The sequence below is a fragment of the Propithecus coquereli genome, unplaced genomic scaffold (assembly GCF_000956105.1).
Source record: "Propithecus coquereli isolate 6110/MARCELLA unplaced genomic scaffold, Pcoq_1.0 Scaffold323, whole genome shotgun sequence".
NCBI classification, from domain to species: Eukaryota; Metazoa; Chordata; class Mammalia; order Primates; family Indriidae; genus Propithecus; species Propithecus coquereli.
This window is the reverse complement of record NW_012148875.1, coordinates 1384062-1407717: the sequence shown is the minus strand read 5'-3', so window position 1 is coordinate 1407717 and position 23656 is coordinate 1384062. Positions and strand designations below refer to the sequence as shown.

General features: G+C 35.8%; 3 protein-coding genes across 3 annotated transcripts in view; 2 read left to right on the top strand and 1 right to left on the bottom strand.

Annotated features, from left to right (window-relative positions):
- Positions 1-8322, top strand: part of BBS7 (Bardet-Biedl syndrome 7) — a 53803-nt gene extending 45481 nt beyond the window's left edge. Inside the window, exons 11-15 of the mRNA XM_012650397.1 lie at positions 1878-2039; positions 5765-5874; positions 5978-6081; positions 6212-6335; positions 8189-8322. Of these exons, the coding sequence (XP_012505851.1) occupies positions 1878-2039; positions 5765-5874; positions 5978-6081; positions 6212-6335; positions 8189-8322 (634 nt within the window). The remainder of the gene's footprint in view (positions 1-1877; positions 2040-5764; positions 5875-5977; positions 6082-6211; positions 6336-8188) is intronic.
- A 2071-nt stretch (positions 8323-10393) lies between these two features.
- Positions 10394-16634, top strand: CCNA2 (cyclin A2). Its single transcript, XM_012650414.1, has 8 exons — positions 10394-10905; positions 11672-11915; positions 13206-13318; positions 13517-13740; positions 14441-14648; positions 15076-15189; positions 15859-15992; positions 16345-16634. Exons 1-8 carry the CDS (start codon positions 10693-10695, stop codon positions 16391-16393), a joined length of 1299 nt encoding a protein of 432 aa, XP_012505868.1. The 5' UTR covers positions 10394-10692; the 3' UTR covers positions 16394-16634.
- A 577-nt stretch (positions 16635-17211) lies between these two features.
- The window catches only part of EXOSC9 (exosome component 9), a 13701-nt gene continuing 7256 nt past the window's right edge, over positions 17212-23656 (bottom strand). Inside the window, exons 7-12 of the mRNA XM_012650413.1 lie at positions 22909-23041; positions 21736-21824; positions 20952-21098; positions 20155-20339; positions 17661-17739; positions 17212-17356 (exon numbers count right to left, since the gene is read on the bottom strand). Coding sequence (XP_012505867.1) covers positions 17272-17356; positions 17661-17739; positions 20155-20339; positions 20952-21098; positions 21736-21824; positions 22909-23041 — 718 coding nt within the window. The 3' untranslated portion in view covers positions 17212-17271. The remainder of the gene's footprint in view (positions 17357-17660; positions 17740-20154; positions 20340-20951; positions 21099-21735; positions 21825-22908; positions 23042-23656) is intronic.

Below are 23656 nucleotides of genomic sequence, written 5' to 3'. Positions count from 1 at the left end.
ATTTTAAAAGGTATGGATTTAGTATTTCTAATAAATATAAGATTCTTTGTCTTATTTTAGAAACTGCTTTGAGTTGGAGTTTCCTATCTTTCTCATATATTACCATTCTGAGGTCATTATAAGAGTAGTAGTTCTCTCTCTCTCAAACACCTGTTGTGAGCAAATACTGTTTAGGTTAGATCTAAGAGTAGTTGTCTGTGAATAGGACCTTCATTGTATTAGCTCAAGCATCATATTTCCTTTCTGTTTCTCCTCACAGATTAGTGGTAGAACCATTGGTTGTTGTAGTCCTTTTTATTTCTGACTTTCATTCCAACTTAAGCATCCTTCTGTTTGTAGTTTTTTGGGACTGGAGAACATGGGCTTAAATGAAAGAGAAGGGAAAGAGGTGAACAATTATTATTTTCTTTGTGCTGTGTATTGTGCTAAGTGTTTATGTATTATCATTTAATTCTTACACCAGTTTGTACAGTAATGTCTCCGTTTTACAAGTGACAAACGGAGGCTTAGAAAAGCAAGTAACTTGCTAATAAAAGGACCAAAGGTATGAATTGAGGCCAAAGCCCATGTTCTTTCTATTGCAGCTTGTCATTTTAAAGATATATAATTTAAATAAGATGTAAAGGGGAATATTCCTACTAAGATTTCTGAAAAACATTAAAGAGAATACATTCTTTTTGGGATATCTTCTTACTTAAAAATCAAAGTTGACCTTAATGGATGCAACATGATGTGCTTTACAGAACAGCAAATTGAGAATCAAGGGATTTGGATTATAATCTGTTCCTATGTGACGTTAGGGACATAATTTCTATGGATTTTATTTTTTTCATCTGTAAATGAGAGGGTTGGTCTGGATGATCTCAAAAGTTCCTTCTAGCTTTTAAATTTCTTCTTTTTTTTTTTTAATTTTTATTTATTTAAGACATAGGGTCTTGCTTTGTTGCCCAGGCTGAAATGCAGTGGTGCAATGATAGCTTACAGCAGGTTTGAACTCCTGGGTTCAAGTGATCCTCCTGCCTCAGGCTCCCAAGTAGCTAGGACTAGGACTATAGGCTTGTGCCACCACACACCCAGCTAATTTTTTTATTTTTTGTAGAGATAAGGTCTGACTATGTGCCTAGACTAGTCTCAAACTCCTGGGCTCAAGTGATCCTCCTCTCTCAGCCTCCCAAATTCTGGGATTATAGTCATCAGCCACCATGCCTGGCCAAGATTTCTTAATTCTGTATCCTATTAAAGTTCTTCAGAACTTTTCATTCCATAAACTTTGTATTTTCTTAACTCTTTAAAATTATCCATTTGATTTATTTTAAATTTATTTGATTTATTTTACAACCTTCTGCAAGATAGAATGATCCCATATCTCTGTAAGATAGAAGGTGTTATTCTCTAACTTGCCTAGTGACACACACCCAGTAAATAATGGAGCAAGGTTTTACATCCATGCCTATCTTACCCAGCCCAATTCTTTGCCTTCACATTGTACTGATTCTTTTACTAAGGAGATTCTTGTGTAAGTATGTTTGGTAGTTTATATAGTATAAATACTAGATGAACTTTTAAAAAACAAAATCTACCTGAGTAAACGGAATTTTATTTGTAAAGCCTGTTATAATGAAAAAAAGCTATTTACATATATCACTTGACTGAATATTAAGACACCTAGCATAAGTGCAGGTATAGACAAGTGTTTAAATTTTTTTTTCAGGAAATTGGAGTGTTCATTTATTTGATGTGTGAGATTAATCTGAGAAAATTAAATGGGTTCTTATGTTTATTTAGCTACTGTTGCAGAATTTTGCTTATTAATGCATACATATAATACTTCCACGTATTCTCACACACAAATGTGTACCTCTATCATTAAATTACAGACCCATGAATACACTGACTCTAACAGGCCAGTTCAGTTTTGCTGAAATTCACTCCTGGGTGGTTTTTTGCCTGCCTGAAGTTCCTGAAAAGCCTCCTGTAAAATGTGTGACATTATACTTTCAGAACACCTTCCTGGATACACAACTTGAAAGTATCTACAGGTAAATCAAAGTTATTACTGGTTCATAAGTATTGTTTTATAGAAATGTAGCTTCTAGGTTTTCATTTGTTCTAAGGCAGAAATAATTTACAAATAATATGATTGGAAACCTATACTGTTCAAGAGAATCTATTGAAAAACAAGTAGAATTAATAAGTTTAGAAAAGTGATTGAGTAAAGATGAATATGCAAAGATCAATACCTTTCCTAAGTTCCCAAGAATAACGTTAGAAAATAAATTGCTTAAAAAACCCTTTCAGAGTAGCAATAATAACAAAGTAGCCACATAAAATCTGTTAGAATGGGGGAGGGCAAGGGCAATGTAACCTAAACATTTGTACCCCCATAATATGCAGAAATAAAAAGATAAAAAACATAGAGGAAAATACAAAAAAGCATTGAAAACAAAACAAAAAGAAAAAAAGAAAAAAATCTGTAAGAATATTCTTAATTTGAAATACATAGAATTTACATAAAGAAAACTATAAAATTTTATGACATAAAAGATTAAATGGAATAATCAGTAGTCATCAAAATGAAGCTGTTGTAAAAGACTGTAAAAGATCAGTGCTACCCAAAATGATTTGAATATTCTAATTCTAATAAAAATTCCAGTTGAATTTCTTTGTGCAAAACTATAAGATAGCTTAGAACATGTAGGCTTTTTGAAACTAACATGTTACAGTGTGGAGGTCATTGTATCTTTTACACTCTTTCAAGCTTCTAGTTGCCTTCACCTCCTCCTCTGCTGTTACTTCTCACTCATCTCTCATAAGCTCTAATAATTTTTCTCAATTTCTTAATGCAGTGGAGGCTAATAAAAATTTCTTTTTTTTTTTTTTTTTTACCTATTTCTGAATGTGAAATGGCCTACTTCTTGGGCAAGGCTAGTATCTCTGCATCTGCTCTTTGATTTGGACCCTCTGGCTTCTTCAGGGTCTTTGTATTCTCATTCTTACATCTGTAAGTTTGCTTTTGTTTGTGTTTGTTTGGTTTATGTTGTGGGAGAGAGAGCTTCTTATCCTCTCTTTGCCTTTGCCTCTTAAGGATTTTTACCCTAAGCAGATAAAAGAGGTATTCCATTATACTTCCTGCTCCCTAGTTGAGACTTTATCATGGTAAGTTCTAGAAAGAGCAGTGAACACATAATTTTATCTCAGAATTTAGCCTTTTGAGATCAAGAAGTCGTCAGAAATCTAATTGGTTTTAACATCAGTTCTGTGTAAGTGTCTCTGTGTACCCTCCAAGGAAGCTTATCTGTGTCTAAACCTGTAATAATTTCTCCTGTTTTGAAGTACCACAGTGAACCTCTCTCACTAATCCTAGCAAACAATTCAACATGCTCCTAACATATTATGTACTTTTATAACAGCATACTTTTGCTCTTTACCATTCTGTGTCTTTAACTTTTTTTCCTTAACAGTCAAAACTATTTCTCCTTCAAGGCCCAACTTAATAGTGACTTTTTTTTTTTTTTTTTGAGACAAGAGTCTCACTCTGTTGCCCGGACTAGAGTGCCGTGGCATCAGCCTAGCTGACAGCAGCCTCAAACTCCTGGGCTCAAGCAATCCTCCTGCCTCAGCCTCCTGAGTAGCTGGGATTACAGGCATGTGCCACCATGCCCAGCTAATTTTTTCTATATATTTTTAGCTGTCCAATTAATTTCTTTCTATTTTTTTAGTAGAGACCAGGTCTCGCTCTTGCTCAGGCTGGTCTTGAACTCCTGAGCTCAAACAATCCACCCGCCTCGGCCTCCCAGAGTGCTAGGATTACAGGCGTGAGCCACCACGCCTGGCCAATAGTGACATTTTTGAAGCCTTGATTCTTTTCTCTTTTCCCATAGCATTTTATTCTTACCTGTCTTTTGTATTGTTATTTGCTTAAAGTATATAATAATTTTTATGTAGGCTTCTCTAAGTTACACGGTATCCTCCTGGGCAGAGTCTATTTTTAATTATCTTTGTATGTATCCTCCAAGGACCTACCGTGTAGGTTTGCACATAGTAGTTGCTCAACAAATGTTTTTTAGGTCCCTGAATGAAATACATGTATATGGAGGTAGTGTAGAAGCATGTGCTCGGGAGGCAGACATACTTAGGTTTAAATCTTGGCTTTGTTACTCACCAGCTATGTGACCTTAGCTGATTACTTAACTCTCTGAGCTTTAGTTTTTTTTTACTGAGGAATGGAAATAATAGCACTTCCTTGAACTGTTGTGATGATTAAAAGAAGATAAACTATGTGAGTCATTCCACGGTGCCTGACACTGTGTAAGTGTTTACTAAATATCATTGTTAAGATTAAAGACTCATAAAAATGTCATGATTTCTAAAACATAATTAGGATCAAAATAGTAGGGGTGTATTATTCATCTTTCTAGAAAAAAACAATTAGCATTTGCCCACACTTACTGAATATCAATGATTTGTGTGTCTGTGTGTGAGAAAACAAAATGAACAGGCAACATTGAATATATGAAAGATGGTATATATTATTTAGGAAACTTGGTCATCGTAAAAAGGAAGAAAATGGGCTTAACCAAATAAAAGGAATATTGGCTCACATAAAAGTATAGCAGTAATCTGCCTCAGGCACAAGTGTATCAAATTAACTGATGTCATCAAGACTTTATCTCTTTCCATTGCTCAGTTCTGCTTTTGTCTTGTCTTTGCTTTACCACATAGCCACCAGCAGTTTCTGGAATCTAGCCTTATAACTTTTCAGCTGCCATAGAGCATCTCTTTTCCCCTAGTTCTAGTAACAGTTCTAGGATTTAGTAGTTTTGTCAAGCTGTGAATCCCTGTAGTCAGGGTTATGGAATATACTGCTAAATGCTTTCTCCTGAAGTCCCAAAAATGGATTGAGGCCACTGCCACTGAAACTATACGGACTGAGAAGGGGGAGGCAGAGAGGGAGAAGGAATAATTCCCTAAAGAAAAATAAGGGTCCTGTGGCCAGAAGCTGTGGCAATGGATGCTGGCATGTAAAAACAGCAGATGCCACTCTTTCAGGTTTGATACCAGATTTCTTTTAAGAATGAAGCATAGGCCAGGTGTGGTGGCTCACACCTGTAATCCTAGCATTTTGGGAGGCTGAGGTGGGAGGATCATTTGAGGCCAGGTGTTTGAGACCAGCCTGGGTAACATAGTTTGAGACCAGCCTGGGCAAGAAATAGAAAAAGTTATCCAGGCATGGCAGTGTGCTCTGTAGTCCCAGCTACTTGGGAGGTTGAGACAGGAGGATCACTTGAGCCCAGGAGTTTAAGGTTGCAGTGAGCTATGGTGATGCCACTGCATTCCAGCCTGGGCGACAGAGTAAGACCTTTAGAGATTGCAGCATACAGTCACGCGTAATCTGTGTGATTCCATCAAAGAAAAACATACTGTGTATAAGTAAGCAATTCCAAATACATTATAAGAGGTTAGCTATTGGAAATATTAGTGAAAATGAAAAAAGTTGTCTTAAATGAAGTACTTACATAAATTGTCATATCTTTAGGAGGTGTATATCTAGCATATTTTGTTTAGTTTTACGAGTATGTTCAGAAGCTGAATTCATATAGTAAAAGATTACATATTTAAATATGCTTCATATTAATGATATATATATACAGAGAAATCTAAAATCAAATGAAATCTAAACACTAATACACTTAGAAATAAAATATGTATTTACTGGACCACTTCCTTCTACAGCTCTTCTTTTAAAAATATATTAATTTTATAGAAAAGGAGAAGGAGTTTTTAAATCTGACAACATTTCTACTATATCCATCCTAAAAGATGTGCTTTCTAAAGAAGCTACGAAAAGGAAAATTAACCTCAACATAACATACGGTAAAAATAAAGAAAAATTAATTATTTCTGATTTTTGTTGTTACCATGATAATGTTTGTGATCAAAGTGACTTATCTAATTGTGCCTGGCCAACTCCTTCTAGAGATAAATGAAGTATCAGTCAAACACACTTTAAAGCTAATCCACCCAAAGTTGGAATACCAGTTGCTTTTGGCTAAGAAAGTGCAGTTAATTGATGCTTTAAAAGTAAGTATATGTGTTGTGGACTCACGATCATTATTTTAAGTAATGGAATTTTAAAAATTATGAATACTTTCATATTACACTGGATTGAATTTTGAATATTAAAGTGTTTCTGTTTTTACTTTTAAATAAGGAATTGCAGGTTCATGAGGGAAATACAGACTTTCTGATACCAGAATATCGCAGTATTCTAGAAGAGGCAGATCATCTACAGGAAGAATACAAAAAGCAACCTGCACATCTTGAAAGACTCTATGGTTAGTGGACTGTTCTAGAATACCACGTCATATTTCTTTTGGTTATTTTCCCAAGGATCATGTGAGAGAAGCTGGGCAGAAAGAGACAAAGATTACAGCAGTCATGAACCAATGATAACCAGTTTATTGCCCAGAATATTTCTGTATTTTCTCAAGCTAGTTTAATATTTTTACTTGATAAAATACAAGTAAAAAGAAGTAAAATAAGTGCGCTGTGATGAATTTGTATATTGTGAAGAAACCTGGTATAAAATGAGTATAACCTAAGAAGCATTAGAATATAGACTATATTTCACACAAATAATGTTTAGGTTTTGTTGCTATTGTGAAATATAAAACTGTGAAATTTAATTTTTATATTTCACATAGATTATATATAATCTTTATATTTTTAGGCAAAATTTAATTAGGGATATATAGTATATGTGATGAGTAATTTACAGTGTAAAACTCACTTTGGTGGTGAGAGGTGTTTCACAAATTGTATTAAAAGAAAGAATGAAGGAGTTCCGGGGAGAGAGAGGGAGGAAGAAAGGAATGAACAGCTTAAGAAAAACAATTTTGTTAGCAATCTTTACGTAAGACCTATTGTGCATAGCATTCTATTTGTACCATCTTCATAATCAAGTGGGGTTTTAATCCTTATAAGAGGTCTACAAGGTAGATGGTGTTGTCTTCATTTTTCATATTCTTTAACTGAAATCTGAGACTAAAGAAGTTGTTGTCACATAGCTAATTAGTAGCAAAGCCTGCATTAGAGTCTTCTCACCCCAAAATGCATGCTTTTTACACTATGCCAAGTCTTCCATAGTCACTATAGAGTCAATTGATCCTTAAGCCTGCTGCTGAATTTCTTATTACATACCTAGAGGCTTTCTTACAAACTGTAACAATATCTAGTATCTTAATGTTTACTATATGGCAAGCCCATGATCTCTTTTATTCTTATAACAACTTAAGAGATCAGTGGTATAGATCCATTAACTCTTACCACTGGATTCCAAAATCCAGAAAGCTTTGAAAACCGAAGCTTTTTTCAAAAATCATTTGGCAGCAAAATCTTGACTTAATCTGAACTAATTTAATGACAAAACCTGACTTAGCCTGATGTGAGGTTATTTATAATCTTTTTTTATTCAATGTAGTGTAGATATTCATCATATATTCTGTTGCAGAAATATTACTATTTTTTGTTTTTGGATGCTACCATTCAGTCCCTTTGGGTTAATACTGTATGTAGTATATTCCTTTTATTATCTTACAAAAATAAGGAAAATTCTGAAATACATCTTGCATGAAGGGTTTTGGATAAAGGATTGACAGCTTGAATTATTCCCATTTTACATATGAGAAAACTCAAAGGTGAAATAATTTGCCCAGGTCCTTGAACCCAGGACTGTTTGCCTTCAAGATAAATCCCGAGAATGGTCAACATATAGGTGGAGTATTTTGATTCAGAGAAAGCTGTTAAGAATAGAATCTAACTACATTATGTCAAAATAGTCTGCTTGGTGGGAAAAATAAACCACTTGTAATGATGTTATATATACTGATAGCATTTCAAAAATGGACAGCAGTTGATTGAATTAATAGCTTGTAACCAGTTGTTAAGAGGGTTATTAGTCAAATGATTTATATCTTGAAACTTGCTTTAAAATCCCCCTAAAATGACTGTTTAAAAAACATCATGTTTAAACATGATGTTTAAAAAATATCAACCCTTTTAGGTTTGTGTGTGTTAAATAGTAGAATTACGGATGCTTAAAATAGATTATCAAGCAATCACGTTAATGAAATACTGTGTCATTAAATAGACTTAATCAATGACAGGAAATTAACATTTTTCTTTATAGGCATGATTACAGACCTTTTCATAGATAAGTTTAAGTTCAAAGGCACCAATGTAAAATCAAAAGTACCTCTTCTACTGGAGATTCTGGACAGTTATGACCAAAATGCATTGATTGCTTTCTTTGATGCAGCATGAACTGTAAACAAGGTAAAGTCCCAAAGAAATGATCTTTTTAAGTGAAAAATGTTAGAACAGAATTTCAAGCTAACTGTACATACTTTTATTTCAAATGCTTTTTAATATAATCTAAAAATATTTGAGATATGACTTTTTTAGTAATGCTTCTATTTCTTTGGACAAATGGAACTTTCTGGAACCAAAGAGGGATTTTATTTTTAAAACACAAGTAGAATGGTTATAAGTAGGATTGTAATGAATTTTTGGCAAGAAGCTGTTTTTTTAATTGAGAAATAACATTTGGAAAATAAAAATATATTCAAATGTTTTACAAGGTAAACACATAAATGTATAAACTTGCTTTACAGGTTTCAAAATGTATCCTTATATATTGCCTTATTTTATCTTCACAATTGTTCTGTAAGTTTGTGAAATCATATAAGAAAACTGAGTCTCAGTGAGGTTACATGATTAAGAGGACATGCTAGCATTTTATAAAGCTGGGACCAGAACCCAAGTGCTTGGTACCTGGTTTGTGTCCTGGTTACTAAGTATGGTCTTCAACCAGTGTAAATAACCTACCAGTTATTTTTTTCTAGCAATTAGGGTTGAATTGCAACTGATTTCTCTCTTGCTTGGTGTAATGTTTTATGACCCTGCTGCGGTTTGTGAAATGCTTGACTTGGCTTAGTGCTATAAATTGTGGCCAGGGAAGTAAGCAGAGCCTGCATAGAGTGGATTGATCTTAATTTGTGCTGTAACCAGTTGAGCTATACAAATGTACTATATATAGGGGAAGGGTGCAGAAATAGTGATGGCTTCGTAGATTTTTCTGCACTAGTATCCTCTAATTCCCTTATCATTTATGAAGGAAATATGTCTTTAAGGCTACAGAGATTTTGTTCATCAATTTGAATTCATATTTATTCATTTCAAGGGAAAAGGTTTTAAAATCACATAAAGATAATGGAAAATAAGCTATTTATGTTTTCGAGAATGGCAGAATCATGAATTTTTCAGAAAACAATGCTTCTTGATTATATGCCATTATATTTGTTAATTATGTGCCAGCGTTATATATAAATATAAAAATTTGTTAAAGGCACATATAATTAAGAGACTTTTATTTTAATAAGGTCATATTGGGTTTTTTTTGAGTCAGAGCCTCGCTTTGCTGTCCGGGCTAGAGTCAGTGCCCTGGCGTTAGCGTAGCTCACAGCAACCTCACACTCCTGGGCTCAAGCGATCCTTCTGCCTCAGCCTCCCAAGTAGCTGGGACTACAGGCATGCGCCACCATGCCCGGCTAATTTTTTGTTTCTATTTTTAGTTGACTGGCTAATTTTTTTTCTATTTTTAGTAGAGACGGGGGAGGGGGTGTCTCGCTCTTGCTCAGGCTGGTCTGGAACTACTGACCTCAAGCGATCCTCCCGCCTTGGCCTCCCAGAGTGCTAGGATTACAGGCGTGAGCCACCACGCCCGGCCTATATTGTTTTTATTATATTTAAACAGCCTTCATTTTTGAATAGAGCATATAATTGTATCTCAGTCACTAGAATTTCACTGTGTGTTTTTTGTTGGCTGCCACAGCTTGGGAAAAATTGATAAAAATTAATAACTACTTGCCTTTCTTGTAATACATTACTTTGTTATATATACAACAGTAGTTGGCATCTTAATTGCATCTTCATTAGGAAAAATAAAAAGCGTAAGACACAACTTCTGCCCACTGTGAATAAACATCTAAATGGTAAGATAACATTATAGTCTGCCACTTGAATACTGTATTACTATGTGAGCGTTACCAGGCATCCGCCTAGTGGCTCAGTTTAAAGTCAGGAGAAGGTCGGGTCCTGTGTCCTCCCCTACCCCTCCGCCCAGCGCAGGCGTTTTTCCTCCCGCCCCATTTCGACGTTTTTCCGCCCCGCCCCGCCCCTTCGCCGGGCGGAGGGAACCAGTCCCGCCCCTTCGCCGGGCGGAGGGAACCAGTCCCGCCCCTTCGTGGCCTCCTTTACTCTCCTGCGACCCCGTCGCCTGGAGTGACGTCACGGCCCTCGACCGCTTTCATTGGTCCATTTCAATAGTCGCGGGATACTTGAACTGCATGAACAGCCGCGGCTACGGCGGGCTGCTTGCTACAAGTCGGGGTCGTCTTTAGCCCGCCACGCCTGTCCGTGCTTGGCCGTGCCTGCCCGCGCCTTTCACGACCCCCTTGGTCCTACGTGGTCCGGAGTCGGGTGAGCAGGCAGGCGGGCAGGCTGGCCTGGGCTGCAGCGGGCAGCTACGGCTGGAGTATTCCTTGGCTGAGTTGGCGCAACTGGTCGGCGGGCGGGGAGTGCACGCTGCTTGGCGCCGCAGGCTGATCCCGCCGCCCGCCCCCGGGAGCAGTGATGTTGGGCAGCTCTGCGCCGGGGCCTGCAGCCCGCGAGGCAGGCTCGGCACTGCTAACATTGCAGCAGACGGCGCTCCAAGAGGATCAGGAGAACATCAACCCGGAGAAGGCAGCGCCTACCCAGCAGCCTCGGACGCGGGCCGCGCTGGCTGTACTGAAGGCCGGTAACCCGCGGGGTCCAGCGCCGCAGCAGAGGCCCAAGACGCGACGGGTAAAAGGATGCGAGATGTCTGTAGGAGGGTGGGCCGAGGGGGAATTGGGCATAGGCTTAGCGGGAAGAGTGGGCTTTTGAGAGGAGGGAGTCTGGAGTTCACCTGGTCCCCAGTTTCCGGTGTATGAGATGCCACAGTAGGAGTTTCTCCCATTATTCTTAGCATCACGACCCCCGCCGACACTGCGTATGCTGCCTGTCTGCTCTCTTTTGGGGGTATCTTCCCATACATAGATAAAGGGATCCAACCGAGCCATAAAATATGTGTCGTCTTTGCCAAGCTCAGCGCCCTTCTCTCCACTTATAAACCCTAGGCACTGCTTTAGGACCCAGTTCCCCTTCCTCTTCATCATCTGTTTAAGAGATCTACTGTAGGAAAAATTACAAAAAATACTTTGCTTTTGGTAAATTCCGCCATTTTAGCCGTATTTGCTCTGTTGCTCCACCCTGGGGTGAAAGCAGTGAACCAACACTTTTTTGCCAACTCTTCCCTAAACTTGTCATCTATTGGCCTGCCACTCCACCTTTCTTGTGGCTTTGATTACTTTTACATAATTCCACTTAGTATTATAACCTTTGTGGGAATGCCTGTGACAAACTGGAACACCCTTTCTGTCTTTGCTCAAACTATTCTTTGCCTGGACTTTGCCTTAGAAAGTTTAATTTTCCTGATAGAGTATTTGGGAGAAACAGGCTGAGACCCATAAGGGAAAGAAAGCAAAACTCCATTTAACAGGCTCAAACCCAGTTATCAATTTCTTTTTAGGTTGCACCTCTTAAGGATCTTCCTGTAAATGATGATCATGTCACTGTTCCTCCTTGGAAAACAAATAGTAAACAGCCTGCATTCACCATTCATGTGGATGAAGCAGAAGAAGAGACTCAAAAGAGACCAGCGGAATCCAAAAAAACAGAACATGAAGATGTCCTGGCTTTTAATTCAGCTATTACTTTACCTGCACCACGAAAACCACTGGTACCCCTTGATTATCCAATGGATGGTAGTTTTGGTAAGTTTTAAGAAAGTCTCCATTCAATTAAGGTAATTATAACTAGATTGGATTGCTGTTATTTTGCATTTTAAGGCAATGTCTTACTTGATCATTATTATGAAGTGAGTTAGGTTTAACGTAACAAGGCTTCAAAAGGGTGTGACTTACCTCAGGCATCACAGCTAATACTTGACCTAGTGACCTACAAAAGGATCCTAATCTGGACACACTGTCAAAATTACATTGATCTAATTAGATTCTGAATACTTATTTTAATCTGATCCCATAAATGTTTACTTGGTTGGGAGAATAGATTTGTTATGTTTATAAGACTCACTTCTTCCATACCACTTTAGAATGTGCCATTTGAGGATGCAGTCTTAAATAATATGATATCTAACATCTCTTCCAGCTTTACAATTGTGTTTCTGTAAAACCAGTCTGTGACGATTTGATAGCAGAAAGTGACACTGCCCTCCTGGAAGTCAGTCAGTGGTTATACCATGGCTGTTTGTTCTTACCATCATACAGAATAGAGTAGCTGTTGTAGATGGCTCTGCCTAAGGTTTGTGCATTTTCTTTGCCAAAGGGCTAGAATCACTGGACAGCTCACTAAATCCAATCTCATTCTAGTTTTAGTTCTATTGATTATGGGGGATGAGGGTTAAGAAGAAAATCCTTTGGAAATAATTTGTGTTCTTATTCAAATTTTGCAACAAAGTTTTAACCTCAAGATGATCTTTGAAGTGAAAAAAATAATGGATGGTATTATTTGCCTCAATATAATTTGTTACAAGAAATGAATCACTTATTATTATGTTAATCCGAAGTGACATAACAAACCTAATTTCCTCATTAACACTTGTTAATGGAAATCATTTCATTGCTTCTAACTATTGCCTAATTGTGCTTTGAATATGTTATTCTCCGGGGGTCTGCAATACCTCTTAAGGCAGATCTTAGATATTATCTTAAAACTTGGATTTTAAGTGCTTTATGCTAACAGAACCACCACACCATTTGTTCCTTTTGCTCATGGGAGATGAATACTTTAAGATAACATCCAATCCTTGTTTTCCTGTTAGTGGCCTATCAATATTTTTTCTTATTAAAATCATTCCAAAACTATGTGCACAGAGATATTAAAACCAGAGTGAAATATTCTTTGTGTTTTGCCATGAGAAACCCTTTTTAGTTGAGTGAAATAAATGCTTTGGTAGTATGAGATTCCTTACAAGGGCAGTCATTTTTAGCTATTAAATCAAATAGAAAATTAAGCAATTAATCATATCTTTTTAACTGTCCCAGAATCACCACATACTATGGACATGTCAATTGTATTAGAAGATGAAAAGCCACTGAGTGTTAATGAAGTACCAGACTACCATGAGGATATTCACACATACCTTAGGGAAATGGAGGTAAAGGCTCTCTGTATCCAGTATATATAATGTATTCATTAAATGTGGCCAAATGAAATTGAGAGGATAATGTTTAAGTTTTTTAACTACTAGTGAGTTACTTTAATGCTGTACTTAGGTTTATAGCATGACGTATTTTTGTTAATGATAAAATAACCTAATTGCAGTTTTAACCCTACTAAATAACTTTTTCAACAGGTTAAGTGTAAACCTAAAGTGGGTTACATGAAGAAACAGCCAGACATCACTAACAGTATGAGGGCTATCCTGGTGGATTGGTTAGTTGAAGTAGGAGAAGAATATAAACTACAGAATGAGACTTTGCATTTGGCTGTGAACTACATTGATAGATTCCTTTCTTCGATGTCTGTGTTAAGAGGAAAGCTTCAGCTTGTGGGCACTGCTGCTATGCTGTTAGCCTCGTAAGTCCACCTTGGTTTGCTCAATTAAAAGTGACCATTACCTTTTTGTGTAGGGAAGAAATTGAGATTAATGGTGATATTTTAACATATTACACCAGGCAGAGAGTCAGTGACTACTTGAGGGATGGCAGTGTGGTGGAGTTTGGAGGAGTGGAGCAAGATAAAACTGTGTTCTAATCTAGAACACTAATTTTCCTGATCTGAATTCCAGGGTACCTTTAATGAACATGGAGACTGGCTACACTTTCCATACACTAGGACTGGATTACAAGTTTTAAAAGCATAGTTCCTTCCATAATAGTGCTTTCTGGGATATAAGCAGGGTCTTGTCTTCTCTTAATTAAGACATGAAAACTAAACGTAAAAGTGAAAACATAATGTTTACTTTCCTGAGACTTGTATGTCCTAAATTTCTAGTTGCTTGGTGAACGCTGGCATTGTCCTCATCTTGGGAAATCTCATGCCTTTCATTTATTTCCTTTGCATGGGGAGAAATCTTAAAAGTCCTTTATCGATTTGGGCCTTTTAATTAGCAGTTAGCTACCCAGTCCTGCTAGAAATGATGATCAAGTGTCTGTGGAAGTACAGTTGGTAGCGTGTGTAGGTTTTGGGTTCATTCTGTGTATTCTGCTAATGGGATTTCAGAATTGGGATAAAGAAGCTTCTCTTGACTGATTGCTTAAAACTTTTTTCATTGTAGAAAGTTTGAAGAAATATACCCCCCAGAAGTAGCAGAGTTTGTGTACATTACAGATGATACCTACACCAAGAAACAAGTTCTGAGAATGGAGCACCTAGTTTTGAAAGTCCTTTCTTTTGACTTAGCTGCACCAACAGTGAATCAGTTTCTTACCCAGTACTTTTTGCATCTGCAGCCTGCAAACTGCAAAGTTGAAAGTTTAGCAATGGTAAGTTACTTTCATTTGTTGGATGGAGATTCTTAGGTAATAATTAGAGTCAAGCTCTAGTTTCATTGTACAGCTTTGGTCAAGAGATTTAGTGTTCTGGGGAGAGATTAATGCTACAGTATGTAAAAAAAAAAAAAAGCCTACCACTGGCAAAAGATAGTATCAGGAAAGCACTAGGAGTTAGTGGTATGAGGATGAAGCCTTGGGAGATAGTAGTCAGAAGAGTTGTTTTTAAAAAGTTATTAAAGGAGGGAAAATACAAGATAGGAATGGTGCAAAACACTGATAGTGTATGTTTAATGATGAGGCTGTGGAATAATTTTTCTAGAGTTGCTACAGAGCCAATTTCAAAGATAGGAAAAAAATAGGTCAGAAGGCAAGGATTTGAGGTTTGAATTCTGAAGCTCTAAAGTAGTTTCCATTCCAGTTTTTAGGAGAATTAAGCTTGATAGATGCTGACCCATACCTAAAGTATTTACCATCAGTTATTGCTGGAGCAGCCTTTCATTTAGCACTCTACACAATCACGGGACAAAGCTGGGTATGTATTACACTGTCTTCACATATTTGCCTTGTGACTGAAATGCTTGTGCCAGATAAGTTGAATAACTGTCCTATAGAACTGATGGTTGTCTAGATGTTCTTACTTGGAAAAACTGGTCAAATATATATGGTTGATCTTTGAACACCATAGGTTTGAACTGCAAGGGTCCACTTATCCAAAGATTTTTTCAGCGAAATGCGGATTGAATACATAATGTTCTTGGGATGCGAAACCTGTTGTACATGGAGGGCCAACTTTTCATATATGCAGGTTCCCCAGGGACAACTGAGGGACCTGAGTATGCACTGGAGGTCCTGGAACCAATCCCCTCAGTATATTGGAGGGGCGGCTGTGTTATTGTTTAAGGCATCTTACCTGTTGGATAGCATCTGCTTGTTCAGTAGAAAACTTAATTACACTTGGATTTGAAAGGTGTGCTTAAAGAATTCAGGCCATCTGACCCGCTGCTTGCAGGGAAAAGTAGTAAAAGTGGATCAAAGGTAGCATAAATGAGATGGAATAGTGGCCCAAGAAACTAGATTTGTTAGTTGGAAGTGTTAAAGATTATTACTGAAATTTAACATAAGTTAAGCTTAATGCCAGCTATTATTAATTGTGTCTGTTACAAAAACAAAATTCAGTGGTTCTCTACTCCCTTCTCTATAGCCTGAATCATTAGTACAGAAGACTGGATATACTCTGGAAAGTCTTAAGCCTTGTCTCATGGACCTTCACCAGACCTACCTCAAAGCACCACAGCATGCACAACAGTCAATAAGGGAAAAGTATAAAAATTCAAAGTAAGAGTTAACTTGAATAGATACTAAAGAAACTTGCTTTTCCAGATTATCATTCGGGGATGTTTGACATTTTAACTTTATTAAAGGATTAACTAATCTGCCACAGCCTCCTTGAGAAGCTGTTCTCTTAACAGGTCCTGTGTTTGGAGACAGCTGTAGTTAGTGCTTTCTGCTCTGCATGGGGGGAAAGGAGGGGGATGGATGACATGGATGCATATTTTGAGGACCAGACAATGTTTCTGAAACCATCAACTCAATCAGATAGAAACAGCATTTTTGAGTTTCCAGTATGTGTATTATCCTATGATCTTCCAATGAATATTGCTAAAAATGTTTTTTTGTCTTCTTACAGGTATCATGGTGTTTCTCTCCTCAACCCACCAGAGACACTAAATCTGTAACACTGAAAGACTGCCTTTGTTTTCCAAGATGTAAATCACTCAAAGTATATGGTGTACAGTTTTTATCTTTGGTTTTAATTTTACAATCATTTCTGAATACAGACGTTATGGCCAAGTACAAATTATGGTATCTATTACTTCTTAAATGGTTTTAATTTGTATATCTTTTGTACATGTATCTTAGATATTTGGCTAATTTTAAGTGATTTTCTTAAAGTATTAATGATGCCAGCTGTCAAGATAATAAGAATTAATAAATTGATTTGGAAAACTTTGTTTGCAAGTCACATTTAACTTGAGGTAAAAAATTTTGACTTTAGGATTTCACTTACAAAAGTTAACTTGGATTTACTGTACAATAGGGAGTAGAAAGCCTTCCCCTAAAATTAGCTTTAGGAAAACACACTCAAATTTTGGCATTCATTTTCCTAAGCAACTGGACATTTTGCTGACTTGGGCATAATCTAAGCATATCTGGAATAAATTTGTGCTTATTTACCAGTAAAGATTCCAAGACCCTTTCAGCTCTTTGTACACACTGCAGCAGCTGACAAAAATGCTTGCTTTTTCATTCATTTCTAATCAACTTTTACACCTCACCAGGTCACAGTTGTTTAAAACCTGCTCAGGTTTTGAGAGGACAAAAACTCAACTCAACTGAGGTTATGGATGGGGTGGGAGGCTTTTGTGCAAATTAACAGACAAGGAAGTTCTCCAGAAAATTTATTTTAAAGTATAATGTAAAAACAAAAACACCCTATTTTTAAAAGGCCACTGGATTTTATAATAGATTTATGAATAAAACATACCCAGGGTTGTCAGCACTGAATAAATATCCTTTTAATAGTTATATATACAAATATACAACTATGTTAGCTTTAATTAGCAGCTCTCTTTTTTTTTCTCTTTTTCACTGGCTTTTTACTTGGTGCTTTTTCTTGCTTTGCACTGATGGTCTGTGTTCTGTGAATAAAGTAAAGTAACAGTTTACTAACAGTATGTTAAAGTCTGTATCACTGAAATAGGCCTTATTTTTTCCCAGTAGGATATAAAATGTGTCAGCTATGAAAGTAAAATACAGTAACTCTGAAAGGCATCCAAAGAGTTTATAGAATTAGGTCTGATTTTTATAAATCATCAAAAGAACAGTTGGGTATCTAATGAAAAAGGGGCATCTTTTTGTTTATAGTAGTATATAAAAAGAAAGACTGAGAGCAAGCCTCCAAAAGTCTATGTATATATTTGAAATAAACCAGAAATTTGTTACCTTATTTTCTTTGGATTCTTGTCTGGTTCTAAAATGATCATTTCTTCTTCTTCACTATCTGAGAGTACTATAGGGGCATCTTTAAAAAAAAAATGTTAAATATAAGCAATCTCTTGGGAAACAAATCCACATGAGTTTATGTCAGAGGTTCTAAAACTCCCATTTCCATGCTAATACAGACAGCCCAAGCTACTCTGTGCGGAGGCTTATAGATATACTTTGTTCTTTCCCTATCTTTCTGAAATAGTTCCTTTCTCACCAACTCTGAAAAACTCTTCTGTAAAAATTCAATGTTTCTTTAACTTTTATTTCCTAAAGATTCTTTAATTGTATAACCACTTGATATATGTCATACCTAAAAGTTAGGGGAAAAGTCCATATGGCATCTTTTGTACAACCAATTTGGAAATGATTTGAAGTCAACATACCAATTGAATTATTTGTGCTACTCAGTAAGAAAACACCACAGTTTACCTTAAGATTTGTTATTTTTACTTTCTCCCTATTAAAAACACTGGGAAAAAAATTCTTAGAAGCAGAATTGTTGGGTCAAAAGGCACACATATTCTAAGATACTTTTGCCAAATCTCTCTAGTAATAGGAAATGAAGAACCATTTCCCATATAACCTTACCAATGTTGGTGTTTTTAATATTGCCAAATATGGTAATCAAAAATGCCATGTCATTTTTCTTTGAATTTCTTTCTTTTATTACTACCAGGGTCGACCATGAAAAATAGTGCCACTTGATTTTCTTAGAACTGCTTTCTATCTTTTGCCCATTTTTCTCCTGGGCACTAGTTAATGATATATACATAAAGTGAATTAACCCTTTTCCCAGTTGGTTGTATATCAATTCTCGTTTTTAGTTTTCCAATGGTTTCTCCCTTTGTTTACATGCTTTAGAAAGGCTTTACCTGCTCCATCTTATGTCCACCTTCATTATTGAGTTGAAAATGTTGCTCTTTAAACCAGCAACAGAATATCTAGCTATTAACCAGTTCTTAGAATACTAAACAAATATATGAAGAGGTATACACACACTAGCATTTTAACAGTGAAAAAACGGAAGTTACATATTCAACAATAAGGGAATGGTTAAACAAACTAGTTACATTCAATCAATGCTATAGAAGTTATGCAGAATTTAAAAAGAAAGTGGCTGATCTACATCTACTGCCTTGGGAAAACTAAAGGTAAGTCCCTGTGTTTAAGCAGCTTACATCATAGCACATACTACTATGTGCATACATTATTTGCACATACAGTAAATAAATACCTGGAACAAGTAATGGAAGAATAATACCACATAGAAGTAATCACTCCTCAGAAAACTGAATAAGGGTCCCAATCAATAGGAATTTTTTCCCCTTTATCTATTTAGCTAATTAAAAAAACAAACAACAACAACATCAAAAAACCCAATAGGCTCTCAATAGTGTTCATAAGCAAGAGTTTCCTCCTTGAAGGCGGGTGGTAAGTGCGTTCACTCCTGAACAGTACCACCTTCACTGTTTCCTTAACCAGATTTAATGAGTGCATCCTCTAGTTCCCTGCCAGCCTAATTTCTAGATTCTTGTATGATTTCTTTTCCCTACACAAAAAAAAATTCCTTATTTTATTATATGGACTAGGCAAGAATTTGGTTTTTTGAAAAGTAAAAATGTCCATTGGCAAAATCAACAATTTCTTTAGTTCTACAGCTTTCAGAATGCAAGGAACATCTAGGACTACCGGTATTCCAGTCACTTCTAGAAATTTTTATGTTCTAATACCACACTATCTAAGGGTAGCCATAGCCGCATGTGGCTATTTAATTTTATGTTAACTAAAGTTAAATAAAATTTAAAATTTAGCTCCTCAGTCACACAAGCCACATTTTACGTATTCAACTGCTATATGGAACAAGTGGCTGCTATACCGGGCAGTGTAGACACAGAATGTTTCTATCATTGCAAAAAGTTTTATTTAGATAGTACTATTCTAAGTTATGATATGGACTTTTTATTTCAGTCTAGAAATGATAATGATACAAAAAAAGACAGCATGGAGGAATGAGATCTTCAAGAAACTCATCCCCTTAAAACTGGCCCACATACATATACAGAAGAAAAATAGAAAAAAAATTTTTTATTAACAATGTTATTATTTATATGCCAAAGTGTACCGCTACTCCACAAAGCATATTCTTTTAGAAAAGAATTGGTGTTAATATTGCAGTTAGCCTCAATAATTAGTTGAAATTTAAATCACCATATTTAGCTCCTCTAAAAAAAGGATACACATATTCCTGTATATAGCTATATATATATTTTCTCTCTATATAGGTAGCTATATATATCTATATATCTGTTACATATATCTATAGTTCATATATAATATATACATATCTATATATAGCTATCTATAAAGTATAATCTATATATAATACAGGTAGCTATATATCCCATATATAGACACCTACATCACATAAAAGGCATTAAGTATCACCTACCTTGGCTTCCAATATTGGGGACTTCTACTCCAGTGTCCATTTTTATACTATCAAGAATGATAGCTTCATCACTGCCACCTTCATCCTCATCTTCCTTCCCAGAGTCTTCAAGATCACCCCAGAAGTTTTCTATTCCCTCTCCAATTTGGGCAGTTCCAGTCGTCCATAACACAGGTTTAGAAACACTTAACAAGTTAAGGAAACTGACTAACAAAAATACTGCCATTTGATCTACTGTTGAAAAAGAATGAGAATTAAAGTTTTCTTCTTGTAAGAGTGATTCAAGTGTGCCTCAAATTCTTAGAAAAAAAATTTAATATAGCTATATTACGGATGGCTGAAAAATGAAGAAGAAAGAAAAATTAAATTTATGACCCAGCAAGATTTTATAGATGCAATTAATGGTAAGAAATATCAAGAGACAGGCTCTCAACATTTTAGTTACAGTACTAAATTTAGTGAATGAATGAATAATTTTGAGAACAATATATAATAGTATATAAAGCGTTTGACCACGACATCAATATTAAAGAATAATTTTTCAAAGGAAAAATGGTGTAAATTGGTTCTTAAAATAGAAAATTTTCTGGTTTTTACAGGATAAACTGAAAAGAAGTTGAATGTTATATCATCAACTTAATATGATTCACATCACTATTTTGTATCTTAAGTGTCTTCTCTAACAAAATACTGTTTCAGAAAACTAATTTTGGCATGCGCACCATTCACGTAGCCTTAATAATGCCAAAAGTGTTATGAATCTTCTTGTTACTGCCAATACCACCCAATAAAGATACACTTCTGAAGGAGGTTCAGCTTCAGCAATGATTTCTTCTGCTTTTTCCTCTACATCTGAGGTATCAACAGGGGCCTTTTCCATTTTAAATGCTGTGATCCTTTGATTTGCTATAGACTCCGCAAAGCCAAACTTTCCACCTTCTTTCCTGTATGCGGGGGTTTTTTGGGGAGGGAGGGGGACAGAGGAGGAAGATGACAGATTAGAGCGAAGACAGGAAGGAAAAAATATTATCTTTGGTGGATGAGAATTATTGGAACAGTTTATTTGACTTAATTAACCTCACCAATTATGCCTTCAAGAGAAAAATAAAAATAGTTACTATAATTATCATTTATTGAACCATGTGCCAGGCCTCTGCTAAGTGCTTAAAGTATATTATTTTCCAATTCTCAAATCAGCCCTACCAGGTAAGCATTAATATCCTTTGTTACAGAAGAGAACACTGAAGTGCTGAGTTATATATCTTAAGACAACACAGTAAGCAGAAGGAATCAACTCATTTGTGTTCTTCCCCATTAATTGGGTTTTTCCCTAAGAAAATGTTAACTTTTAAAGAAAAATCTTACGTGGCTTTGCAATACAAGTTATATTTAAATTGGATAAAATATAATAAACTGAGTCCAATCAACTTTTAAAAAACATATTAAGTGGTATATTCAACTGAGATTAACAAATAAGGAAAGATCATGTGTGAAAATGACATGGTTGCCCTTGTGCAAGAACAACCCTTAACAGAAAAAAATATAAAAAGACCATTTTTAGTTCTAAAAAATTAAACTTACCTAACTTTCTGGTCATTCTCCAATGCTTTCTGTATTAGCTCTGTAATTTCTGCTACTTTCACACCAGCTATTTTACTGCATCTCAAAACCTATTTATGAAGGTGAATTCTGTTATTTAAAGAAAACAAATCAAACGGTCTTCTCTAATGAAACTAAAACCATGAAATTAATTTTTCTACATTTGTAATTTAAGCCTGGCTCTTTTCCCCAAATATGAAAATAATACAATATAAACAGAAATTAAGGCAAGTTTTTAGTTGTTTTAAAATATTTAAAGAACTATCACATTAAGGGAACAGATCCAAAAACTTTCTTACAAGACAGTATAAAAGACACCACACAAGGGGCCACAGACATACATATATGCTCAGGAATGTACTAACTTCCTTTCTTTGTGAGTAAGCCACAGAAATAGGGATCTGGGTAACAATTATGATGCTGGTAATAAAGACAATGATGATGTTAGTAGAAACTAACATTTACTGCACACTTAACATATGCTAGACACTGCACTTATAGTTATCTGTCCTTATAGCCTTCTAACAAGATGTCAATAATAACATCATTCCCTATTTTACCAATAAAGAAACTGGGCCCATCACCAAGGGATGAGATCAATTAAAAAAAAAAAAGTGGTGGAGGGGGCAAGAAGCTGGGCCCAAAGATATGAAATAATTTGCCCAAGGTCATCTAGTATAAAGCAAAGCTAGAATTCAAACTAAAGCAGCTCTCTGTGCTCTTAACCACCTACACTATATGCTATATGGTAATCTATTTTCTAAAAGCTCCCATGTAATCTGATATGTAGCTGGGTTTGAGAACCATTGCTTATTTTATCCAAATTCTAAAACTATCTTTTTACCTAATTTCTACTTTTTGATTTTTTTTAAAATACGGATATAAATCTTTTTCTTCACTGGAAGAAAAAAGTGTTCCTCTAGTTGGAAGGGTCAGATTCTGGAGGGCCAGACAAGGGAACAGCAAAGGAGGAAGGAGGATATCTCATAGCCACCAGTCAACAGAATGAATGTGGCTATAGTACTGAAACCAGATTGTAACACACCCTAGAATCAATCATTGAAAGTATACTCATTGGATTTTGCTTAAAACACAAGAAGCAGCTTCTAAAGAGAAGCAACCTATTCTTAATGGGACATTAATCAAAGCACTAACTTGATCTTTTAGTAGCATTATCCCACCACTGGATTGGATGGTACAAATCTCTCGATGTTTGTTCATGGCAATCACCAGCAAGCCATCCATTACACGTTCTTCTCGTTCATTGGGATCCACCAATAAATATGTTCTGAAATGAATGTTAAATGGACCTGAACAAATCTGAGGCTGAATGCTTGTCATTTTTAGGGTAATGAATTTTTTTAAAAAAGATGGCATCAGTAAAATCAACAGAGTGAAGGTCTGAGCCTGTGGATTTGAGTCATTTAAATGAGGAAAAAAATGAAAATTGTGTTTATGAACACGAATGAATGCTAAGTGGATACCTCTAGCTATTACAGTGAAATCATATTAAATCCAGACTGGTTTTATTTAAATAATATATAACATAAAGCTAATGCTATCTCTTTGATTAAATGACTTCTAGCTCATTAATAAAAACTTAGATAATATTAATTTGGTTAATTTTAAAGTTGCCCTAAAGTCTGGCCCTGAAGTTCTTCTAGCTTCTGCTAATGGCTCATCAAAAAAAATACCATCTCTTATCAGGCAACATTTGTAAAAAAACAAAAACGAAAAACCCCGTCTATTTTTGCACTGGCTGATACATTAGCCAATAGTCATCTGTGGTTACTGAGCCCTTGAAATGTGGCCAGTCCAAATTGAGTATATAAAATACTGGATTTCAAAGACTTAGTGGAAATATAAGAATGCAGAATATCTCATGAGTAATTCTTAAGATACC

Coding starts and splice junctions, on each gene's coding strand:
- CCNA2 (XM_012650414.1), top strand. CDS start 10,693: ATGTTGGGCAGCTCTGCGCCGGGGCCTGCAGCCCGCGAGGCAGGCTCG. Junction 13,319..13,516: donor CATACCTTAGGGAAATGGAG/GTAAAGGCTCTC, acceptor CTTTTTCAACAG/GTTAAGTGTAAACCTAAAGT. Junction 14,649..15,075: donor AAGTTGAAAGTTTAGCAATG/GTAAGTTACTTT, acceptor TTTCCATTCCAG/TTTTTAGGAGAATTAAGCTT.